This window comes from Macaca mulatta, chromosome 20 (assembly GCF_049350105.2).
Source record: "Macaca mulatta isolate MMU2019108-1 chromosome 20, T2T-MMU8v2.0, whole genome shotgun sequence".
Lineage (NCBI taxonomy): Eukaryota > Metazoa > Chordata > Mammalia > Primates > Cercopithecidae > Macaca > Macaca mulatta.
In genome coordinates this window covers 64,583,066-64,594,721 of record NC_133425.1, presented here as the reverse complement: position 1 = coordinate 64,594,721, position 11,656 = coordinate 64,583,066, and the positions used below count along the sequence as shown (strand labels likewise).

Genomic DNA, 11,656 nt, shown 5'->3' with positions numbered 1-11,656 from the left:
AGGTTGTATATTATACAACTCCAGGGCCAGGGCATGCCATTCATATAATGAGGACCCTAGGAGTTTATACAACAGCAGTGAACAACCTGCATAATTATATGTGGCAGCCCTGGATTTAACACATTTGAGAGAAACAGAATGGCCCACATGGGCTCTAGAACAAGGTGTTTCAACAGGGGCCTTACTGCCATTTTGAGCCACATCTTCTTTGCTGTAGGTGGCCATCCTGTGCATTTTAGGATGCCTGGCAGTATCCTGGGCCTCTACTACATGCCATAATAATCCCCTCCCCAGCCAGTTCTAACAACCAAAAGTGTCTCCAGACATTGCCAAAGAAAGAGAAGACATACGTTGAGTATCTCTTATCTGAAACACTTGGGACAGAAATGCTTTGGAGTTTTTCAGATTTTGAATTTTTTTGGAGTTCGGAGTATTTGCAGAATATATACTGCTTGAACATCCCTAATCCTAAAATCCAAAATGCTCCAGTGAGCATTCCTTTGAGTGTGTCATGTCAGTGCTCAAAACATTTTGAATTCTGCAGCATTCCAAATCAGGCATATGTGAGAAAGGAGTGTGGTATACAGCAGATCAATTAATTCTCTAGGCAATTGCAAAAGGAAATACCCACAAAGATGCATTCAATTTAATTCAATTTGCCAAGAAACATCCCAATGACCAATTCATTATCTTGGGTGCAGTAATAGTAATATCAGGAACATATTACTAAACAGAAAATACGTTATATTTTAAGAGAAGTTTTAAGAAATGCAATGGGCTGGGTGCAGTGGCTCACGCCTAAAATTCCAGCATTTTTGGAGGCCGAGGCGGGTGGATCACCTGAGGTCAGGAGTTCGAGACCAGCTTGGCCAACATGGCAAAACCCCGTCCCTACTAAAAATACAAAAATTAGCCAGGTGTCATGGCTCATGCCTGTAATCCCAGCTACTCAGGAGGCTGAGGCAGAAGAATTGCTTGAACCTGGGAGGCGGAGGTTGCAGTGAGCTGAGACCGCCCCACTGTACTCCAGCCTGGGCAACAGAGCAAGACTCCGTCTCAAAAAAAAAGAAAAAAGAAATGCAGTGACATGTAACAATCCACAAGTTATTGTCAACATTGACATTGGACCACATAAGAGGAAACAGATGGAAAAACATTTGGAATGATCGGTAATTTAACAACGTGTTAAGATTAAATTTCTAGGAGTACAAAAACTCCTAAATTGTTCCTTAAATAAAAGAGACTGAACCAAAATCTTTCCACAATTCTTTTTTTTTTTTTTTTTTTTGAGACAGAGTCTCACTCTGTTGCCCAGGCTGGAGTGCAGGGGTGCGATCTCGGCTTACTGCAACCTCTGCCTCCCGGATTGAAGAGATTCTCCTGTGTCAGCTTCCTGAGTAGCTGGCACTACAGGCGCGTGCCACCATGCCTGGTAATTTTTTGTATTTCTAGCAGAGACAGGGTTTCACCATGTTAGACAGGATGGCCTGGATCTCCTGCTCTCGTGATCTGCCCGCCTCAGCCTCCCAAAGTGCTGGGATTACAGGCGTGAGCCACCTTGCCCAGCCTCCTTCTACAATATTTTCTACATTGAAACGTAGACATAATAATATATAAAGCCTCGCTGGGAGTGGTGGCGCACACCTATAGTTCCAGTTACTCATAACAACCTCAAACTCCTGGGCTCAAGCGATCCTCCCACCTTGGAGTCCTTAGTAGCTGGAACTATACGTGCAGTGGCTCATGTGCATAATCCCAGCTAATCATGGGGCTAAGGCAGGAGGACTGCTTGAACCCAGGAGTTCAAGTCCAGCCTAGGCAACATAGCAAGGTCCTATCTCAATAAAAAAAATATATATATATATATATATATGTGTGTGTGTGTGTGCGTGCGTGTATATATATATATATCTCTCTATTGCGCTCTCTCTCTATATATATTTATATATATTTAAATCTATCTATATATACATATAGAGAGAGAGAGAGACAGAGAGATTCATACTTATGTAATCCTGGTTTGAGAAAACTGTTCTCTATATAAGAGAAAAATCGTAAGGGAAAAGACAGATTTATCTTCATTGAAATTAAAAACTTCTGTGTGTCAAAAACAAAATGAAACAGAAAATATGAACAAAACTAAAAGAAAATATTTATGATATAAATGTCAATGGTTCAAGATATTTAAATACATAAAATTTTTAAAAATCAAAAAATAAGGGCCGGGTGCGGTGGCTCACGTCTGTAATCCCAGCACTTTGGGAGGCCGAGGCGGGCGGATCACGAGGTCAGGAGTTCAAGACCAGCCTGGCCAGCATGGTGAAACCCCATCTCTACTAAAAATATAAAAAAAAAATTAGCTGGGCATGGTGGCACACACCTGTAGTCCCAGCTACTCAGGACGCTGAGGCAGGAGAATTGTTTGAACCTGGCAGGCAGAGGTTGTAGTGAGCTGAGATTGCACCATTGCACTCCAGCCTGGGCAACAGAGTGAGACTCTGTCTCAAAAAAAAAAAAAAAAGTCAAAGAACAAAATCGATACCATAATGAAAAAACAACGGACTAGAACCTAGAACGTGTAATTATCACACACACATGCATACCCTCCACATATACAGAATCTTAGCTAGTCAATATATGGAAAAATATTTAACCTTATCAATTGAATAAATGGAAACAAAAACAAGATAGCATTCCTTTATATATCTTCTTGATAAAGATTTTTTTAAATGATAATACATAGACTATATCGTACTTTTGAGGGTACAGACAAACATTGATAATATAAACTGGCACAGCCTCTCTGGAAGACATTTTAGCAATGAATATCTTCAAAAATATTCCTGGGCCGGGTGCAGTGGCTCACGCCTGGAATCCCAGCACTTTGGGAGGCTGAGGTGGGTGGATCACCTGAGGTCAGGAGCTTGCGACCAGCCTGGCCAACAATGAAATCCCATCTCTACTAAAAATACAAAAATTAGCTGGACACAGTGGCAAGCACCTGTACTCAGAAGGCTGAGGCTGGAGAATCCCTTGAACTGGGGAAGTGGAGGCTGCAGTGAGCCAAGATCACACCACTGCACTCCAGCCTGGACGACAGAGCAAGACTCCATCTCAAGGAAAAAAAAAAAAAAATTCATATACTTCAGGCTGGGTGCTGTGGCTTACACCTTAATCTCAGCACACTGGGAAGTGGAGGTGGGAGGATCACTTGAGCCCAGGAGGTTGGGATCAGCCTGGGAAACACAGCGAGACCCCATCTCCGTAAAAAACTTAATAAATAGCTGGGTATGGTGGTGCACACCTGTGGTCCTTGCTACTCGGGAAGCTGAGGGAGGTGGATCAGACTGACAGGTCAAGGATGCAGTGAGCCATGATCGCACCACTGCATTCCATCCTGGGCAACAGAACGATACTCTGTCTCAAAAAATAAAATAAAATAAAATCATATATGTTATGTACTTTACTGTATATATGTACTACCTCAATTTTTTTTAATGGAAAGAAAAAAAGCTCCTGCTGATTTTGCACCATGATCTAGTGGCAGGAAGACAAGTAGGTGTGGCTAGGGAACTAGCATGATGAGAGAGGTAACATAGTGTACTGCACCCTGCTCCCACGGGTGGGCCGCATTCTCCCACCAACTCCCACCACTGCAGAGAAGAGGTAGAGGTGGGGAGACAGCAAGGCCTAGGCTGATGGAACTAGAACTTACCAAGCGGCTGTTCACAGCATTTCCACAACACTAGAAAACTAAGAATATTGGCTATGTTGTCAAAATGGGCTTTAATGTTACTCAAAGGATTTCAACACACCACTTCATCTATGTACCGGGACAAGTTGATGATGTGAACAGAAACAGAAACTAGCAGTTAAAGCTAAGGCTGTGTTTACAATTGGACACTCTGAAGAGTAGGCCACACAAAGAAGGGAACTTTGAGAATTAGTGGAATTTGCTTTGAAATGGCAGAAGGCTGTTTTGGAAATTGGGCTAATTATAAGAGTATGTAAGGAGGAGTGAGGCCTCACCTCAACTGTATCCAGCCCTTCATCCCCACCTCCACTCTCACCCCAGGAAATCATTTGGACTGGCCAATGGGGACTCTGAAATATGTACTTTTAGTGTTTATCATCCCAAAGGTAGAGGTCTACCAGAGAAAATACATGTTGATGTTGTCTGTGTATGGTTTATATTCTTCTCAGCTCTGATAATCCCAGTGGTGCACCCTTCACACCTACTGTGAGAGAATGATTTCTTATAATGGTGTACTTGTCTGGCATGTTTTAGATTCAAATTCAGAACTAAGGCAAATATAGAAAGTTCATCTTTCTTCTTAGAAAAAAAGTATTTTTAAATTTCACTCTCAGCTGGGTGCGGTGGCTCATGCCTGTAATCCCAGAACTTTGGGAGGCCAAGGCGGGCGGATCACCTGAGGTCAGGAGTTCGAGACCAACCTGTCCAACATGGTGAAACCCTGTCTCTACTAAAAATACAAAATTTAGCCGGGCATGGTGGTATGGGCCTGTGGTCTCAGTTACTCGGGAGGCTGAGGCAGGAGAATCAGTTGAACCCAGGAGGCGGAGTTGCAGTGAGCCAAGATGGTGCCACTGTACTCCAGTCTGGGTGACAGACATCTTTTTTTTTTTTTTGAGATGGAGTTGGGCTCTATTGCCAGGCTGGAGTTGCAGTGGTAAAATCCCGGCTCACTGCAACCTCCGCTACCCAGGTTCAAGAGATTCTCCTGCCTCAGCCTCCTGAGTAGCTGGGACTACAGGCACATGCCACCATGCCCAGCTTTGTATTTATTTATTTATTAATTTATTATTTATTTATTTATTGAGAAGGAGTCTCACTTTGTCTCCCAGGCTGGAGTGCAGTGGCGCGATCTCGGCTCACTGCAAGCTCCGCCTCCCGGGTTCACGCCATTCTCCTGCCTCAGCCTCCCAGTAGTCGGGGCTACAGGCGCCCGCCACCACGCCCGGCTAATTTTTTGTATTTTTAGTAGAGACGGGGTTTCACCGTGTTAGCCAGGATGGTCTCGCTCTCTTGACCTCATGATCTGCCCGCCTTGGCCTCCCAAAGTGCTGGGATTACAGGTGTGAGCCACCGCACCCGGCTAAGACTCCATCTCAAAAAATAAAAATAAAAAAAGATAGATAAACAAATTTCACTCTCTGTGACATGAATCCATTGGTCAGAAAAAAAAAATAAAATAAATTTCACTCTCAAGTAATTCTCCTTTCACTGATAAAAGGATTTAAGTGGTTGGAGACCTAGGTTCTATCATTCTTAGCCAGAAGAGTCACCTAGAAATTGGGAAAATTAAGGGCTATGTCCATAAAAACAGTACATGGCTATATGGAATTTCTATAAATCCTTTGACATGCTGATGAAGGAGGAATTCAGTGTGATCTCCTGATGCAAGTGGCAAAAAGCTACCCCACCTCCACTTTGTTCTCCAAAATCTTCCTCTACCGGATAAAGAGTAAATTTACAAGTTTTACTAGAGCTCACGGACAAATTGCCCAAGCTGAAGTTGAGATTGTATCTTCTTTTTCTGCCTTAGATAACAGACTAGTGAGTATATAATGGAATTACTAAAAAGTCAAGGACAAATATAGCAGTACTTGAGAAGTGCTGATATAATTTAAAGAATAAAAGAAGTGTGGCACTGTTATTAAGCCAAATATTAACCACCAACAGCTACACTTTATAACACAATCTGATATAGGCCATGCATGACAAGAACACAGCCCTAAAACGGAACCTCATTCTCAAAAATCAATATGGCAGCTAGCTGGCTCAAATGGATACCGTACACCACTGGCTCTCACCTGTATGATTGATTTGCCTTATTTTAAGCCTTCTAGTGATATTCAGTGTGACAGCTAATGGTTAAGTCTGTGGAGCACAGGTTAAATAAATGAATCTTTTCTCAATTCTATGTTATATAGCCCAGTACAAAAAAATCCAAAGTGTACTTGCTGGCTTATGGAGAAATTCATCTTAATTTAACCTCTCTCTTCAGAATGAACTATTGTTTTCTTTGTCCTTGTTCCCTAGGGTCCCACCTCCTAGCTTCATATGAGCACTCAATAAACAGCAAAAAGTATTTGTTTTCCTTCATTTTTAATCTTTAAAAAATGTTTACATCATTTTTGCATAGGCAAAAATAAAATTTTACTGAGCCCTTATTGTATGCCAAATACCACTGTAAGAATTACCTTATTTAATCTTTACAACAGCCCTATGAGTTAAGTGTTACTAATAACCAAATTCTGGCTGGGTGCAGCGGCTCATGCCTGTAATCCCAGCACTTTGTGAAGCCAAGGTGGGAAGACTGCTTGAGGCCAGGAGTTCAAGACCAGCCTGGGCAACATGGTAAAACCCCGTCTCTACAAAAATACAAAAATTAGCCAGGCGTAGTGGCATGTACCTCTAGTCCCAGCTATTCAAGAGGCTGAAGTAGAAGGATAAAGGCTAAGAGGCATATATACAAAGGTTCTAATAGAGGTGAAATAGAGGGCTGGGCACCATGGCTCATGCCTGTAATCCCAACACTTTGGGAGGCTGAGGCAGGAGGATTGCTTGAGTTCACGAGTTTGAGATTAGCCTGAAAACACAGTAATACCCCACCTCTACCAAGAGAAAAAAAAAAAAAAAAAGCAGCGGCAGTTCAGGATTTGAAGTGAGGCAGTGTAAGTCTAGAGCCTATCCCTTAACTACTCTTCTCAGCTTATACAGCCTAGAGCAACTTCCTTCAAGTTGGTGGTTCAATTCTTAGCACTATCACTTACCAGCTGAATGAGTCTTGGACAAATTGCTGAATATGTTTGAGCTACAGTTTCTTAATCTGTAAAATGGGTTTAGTAACAGCCTCTTTACAAGATTTGTTGGGAAATTAGATGAGATTATATATATGGACAACCTGGCATACAGCAGACATTCAGCAAGAGTCAGCACTCTTCCTTCCCTGCTTGACATTTCTCTTCTTTATTCTGAGTCTCGCTCTGCTGCCCAGGCTGGAGTGCAGCGGTACAATCATTGCTCACTGCAGCCTCGACTTCCCAGGCTCAGGTGATCCTCCCACCTCAGCCTCCTGAGTAGCTGGGACTACAGGTGTGTGCCACCATGCTTGGCTAATTTTTGGTAGAGACAGGGTTTTGCCATGTTACCCAGGCTGGTCTTGAACTCCTGCCAGGCCTAAAGCGATCCTCCCAAAGTGCTGAGATTACAGGCGTGAGTCACGGTGCCCAGCTGACATTCCTCTTCTTTTAGCTCAAGTGTGAGACTTCTCATTCCAGCTCCATTGAAAATCAGGGCCCAACACAGCTCCCGGGGAAGGAGACTAAGCAGTTTTTTTGGTGTTGTTATTTTTGAGACGGAATCTCATTTTGTTGCCCAGGCTGGAGTGCAGTGGCACAATCTCGACTCAACCACAACCTCTGCCTCCCAGCTTCAAGCGATTCTTCTGCCTCAGCCTCCCGAGTAGCTGGGATTACAGGCGTGCACCACCATGCCCAGCTATTTTTTGTATTTTTAGTAGAGACAGGGTTTCACCATGTGGACCAGGCTGGTCTTGAACTCCTGACCTCAGGTGATCCACCTGCCTCGGCCTCCCAGAGTGCTGGGATTACAGGCATGAGCCACCACACCTGGCCAGAGACTGAACAGTTTTAAGAAAAAGGACATTGTTGCGTTCAGTCTCATAGTAGGGATCTGAGTATTTCCTAAATTCCTAAATGGGTACTAGTTCATCCCAGCCCTCAAACTACCCTCACCACGCTAGTATAACAAGCCCCCAGGTACACACACTTTGGTTTCAAAGACACTGATCTTCCACGCTTTTCCAGGTGGATGGAACAAGAAAACTCACCTAACGCCCTGACGATTCGCATCAGGACTTCCCCGACTTTCATTCTGGTCTCTGGTGTGTGCTTGTCTTTGCTGCTGTCATATTGAGCCAACAGGTCTGGCAAGATTTTCTCAGGATAGACATCTGAGAGCAGGGCAACCCCTAGGGTTGAAAACAAAAAGAAAGGATGCATTACTGTTTAGGATCGAAAGGCAAATAAACCAGTCACTCTGTGATGGGATGAACACAGAAATGCTGAAAACCATCTCTACAGCTCTTCCAGCAAGGGCTGCCTGTTGTTTGGAAAGTCAGCATAGTGAATGGAATGAAGATGAGCCTGGTAGTTGAGACTCCTGCGTTTCTCTAGTCCCAGCCTGATACGATCTCTAAGGTCACTCACAGCACTGATGTTCTATGATCCAGGCAGTGCCTCCTGCTTTTGCTGCAGTTCTCCATTCCTGCATGATTTTCCTCTGTAGAATAGCCAGTGATGGGAGCAATTTCTACAAGGAAACATTTTCAGAGCATCCTAGACATGATCAATATTAGATCTAAGCTCATGGCTGAGTTTCCTAATCAACAGAAATAGGGAAGACCCTGACGCTGAGTCCCCCTTCGTAGGACTTGCTGATCCTCTCTCCCATCCACAGCAGCACCTTCTAAATGTGTAGCCTGGAACAGTGTTATCATAATCTGAGCCCAGCCCCATACTCAGCAAGCTTTATAGGGGTGGCAGGGAGGTGAGAGGTGACCAGACAGATCCAGAACAAAACCTCTGGTCGGCCTCAAAACTATGTAACTACAAATTATATGATTCGTGTCTATACTGTTGTTTATTCCTATTTTCTCTCATTAGTATTTAGCAGAGAACAGGAAAAAGGTTACACACTGTAAAGAACAGTGAGGAAAAAGAAAAAAGGTAAAGAAGGAATAGGTAGAAATAGGGGTTCCAGGATGAGAATCCACTTCTACCTCAAGCACCCTGGCCCATCAACTCTGCTTTGGGTTTTTCCAGTAATCTCCTCATTGGTCTCCCTGCTTCTACTCTTTTCATCCATTGCAGCTGGAGCTATTTGGTTTGAATCATAAGTCTGGCCCCTTCATTCTTCTGCCCAGACCCCTCAGTGGTTTCCCTTCTCCCCTGAATATGAGCAGTCCCCACCCACCGCCTTCCTTTGTTCTCTCTCTGATCTCATCTTTTAACACACTCCCTTGCTTCCTGGCCTCCTTGCTATTCTCCAGTAGACCAAGTGATCCTGGCCTGGAGCAGTCGGCCTCACTTCCCCCTCTGCATCGGCTGCTCCTCCTGGTGGCCTCACAGCTTGCTCCCAAACCCTATCATGTCTCTGCTCACAGATCACATTTGTCACATCTAAAACGGCAGCCTCCTTCCCCTACCACTCTTTACCCCTCTCAATCTGCTTCATTTGTCTTAGCACTTAATATCACCTGACAGGTTGTGTATTTCCTTATTGTCTGCTCTCCTCCTTGGAATGTGAACTCTATAATAAAGTCAAGGATTTTCTTTTGTTCCCTGCTGTATCCCCAATGCCTAGAAGAGTCCTAGCACGTGTCGGGTGCTCAGTAACTACTTACTAAATGAATGAATGGATGAATGGATGGATGAGTAAAAAGGGTTCAAATATACAGTCCTGATATAAATTTCAGGAATTAAGAAAGAGAGGATGGGGAAGAAGTAATATAAATGCTTGAGAAATCTATACTTATTTTTCATCTAAGTTTACCATTCTCATGTTTAAACTGACAGCCTTGCAGGCAAAGTCTACGTGCAGCTTTTTATGTTATAGGTTGTGATTCCCTTCTCTTCTAAATCACATCCACACTCTTCACTGGGCTTCTTAACCGCCGCATCTGCTGAGCTGTGAAGGCGGAGCACCTGCTGAGGGCTGCACCTGTCTGCCCATCCTCCTTTCTGCCCTCCCCACCCCCACCTTTCCTTGCTTCCAAAGAGCCTGGGAAGTCTCTGCATGTGATCCTAAGCCAACACCTCTGCATGTGGTCCTAAGCCACACTTCCAATCCAGTGTCCAATCTTACACAAGCAGAAGCTCTGCTCTTAAGAGAGATTCAGGTTGTGGCACAACACTGTCGCCAAAATGTGACACTGTAGTAGTAGTTCACTCTATTATGTAAAATGATGAAGTCCTTGGGGGTTCAACATGGAGTTATGGAATATTGTAGCATAGAAAAAAAAATCTGTGTCGGCTGGGCGCGGTGGCTCACGCGTGTAATCCCAACACTTTGGGAGGCCGAGGTGGGCGGATCACTTGAGGTCAGGAGTTCAAGATCAGTCTGGCCAACATAGTGAAACCCCGTCTCTACTAAAAATACAAACAGTTAGCTGGGCGTGGTAGTGGGTGCCTGTAACCCCAGTTACTCAGGAGGCTGAAGCAGGAGAATCACTTGAACCTGGGAGGAGGAGGCTGCAGTGAGCCGAGATCGCACCACTGCACTCCAGTCTAGGCAACAACAGCGAAACTCCATCTCCAAAAAAAGAAAAAAAAAAAAAATGTCTGAGGCTTAAGGGTAAGTGAACTGTTTGCTAAGAGAAAGAAGAGGGGGCTAGGTGCAGTGGCTCACACCTGTAATCTCAGCACTTTGGGAGGCTGAGGTGGGAGGATCACATGAGGCAAGGAGTTTGAGGCCAGTCTGGGCAACACAGGGAGACCCCATCTCTATAAAAATATTTTTTAAAAAATTAGCCAGGTCCACAATCCTCCTGCCTCAGCCTCCGAGTAGCTGGGATTGCAGGTGCCTGCCACCAAGCCTGGCTAATTTTTATATTTTTAGTAGACACGGGGTTTCACCATGTTGGCCAGGCTGGTCTCGAACTACTGAGGTGATCCGCCCTCCTCGGCCTCCCAAAGTGCTGGGATTACAGGCGTGAGCCACTGCGCCCGGCCCATAACTACTTTCTAAAATGAGTTCTCAACTCAGAAAATCTGGTGGGTGTTTCCCTATGACTTTGCAATGGAAAACAGTAGAAAAATGGGATTTGCTTTATACAACTTTGACCTATTTCTAGCTTTTCTGAAACCTATTACTAAAGTCCCTCCTACTGTTGTTTATTCCTATTTTCTCTCATTAGTCTTTAGCAGAGAACAGTCATTTACTTCTGTGAACATACTATCCTGGCCAAATAAGCTCTGGACTTCCTCTCTGTAGTGGGCAGACGTGTGATTACACATAGCATCCACTCTCTCTTCTGGTAACAACACTATGGTGTTCTTTTGGAGAAATATCCCTTTCTTACTCTTGGTCTGCGTGGTTTGAGTGGGCTAACTATACCCACTTTCTCCCCCTGCAGGTGTCAACTTGTATTCCAGGCTGGCCAGTTAGGATCTTCCATTCCATCCCCACCACCATGATTGGTTCAGAAATGGGGAATGAGATGCGATCCTGAAACTCACATTGACACTACTGGGAAAGATACATTCCCCTCCCCACCACCCGCTGAAGAGACTAACCTGGAGCTGCCAGTGGCCACCATATGGAAAAAGCCCACCCAAGAATGACACCAACACAGAGGAGAGCCCACCTGAGAGGGAGGGAGAAGAGGAAGAGACCCGGTGGCATCTTTTCAGCTCCTGGACCCAGGTGTACTCTACCCACTCGACTTTCTGGACACAAAAGCCAATAAAGACCCTCTAATGCTCATACCAGTTTGACTGTTTTTCAATTAAAAGAATCCTAACACACCCTTTTTCAGATTAACAATGATTTTTCAGATTTTTTTTTTCTTTTCCTATAATGCTAAACTTTAAACTCATTAGGGAGCTT

The 11,656-nt window shown here is 44.2% G+C and overlaps 1 protein-coding gene across 2 annotated transcripts in view; it reads right to left on the bottom strand.

The window, feature by feature from the left end:
• TANGO6 (transport and golgi organization 6 homolog) overlaps positions 1-11,656 on the bottom strand; it is a 255,119-nt gene that overhangs the window by 105,025 nt on the left and 138,438 nt on the right. For both annotated transcript variants that reach the window (XM_015126488.3, XM_015126489.3), the window contains exon 15: positions 7,878-8,018. In XM_015126488.3, the coding sequence (XP_014981974.3) occupies positions 7,878-8,018 (141 nt within the window). The remainder of the gene's footprint in view (positions 1-7,877; positions 8,019-11,656) is intronic.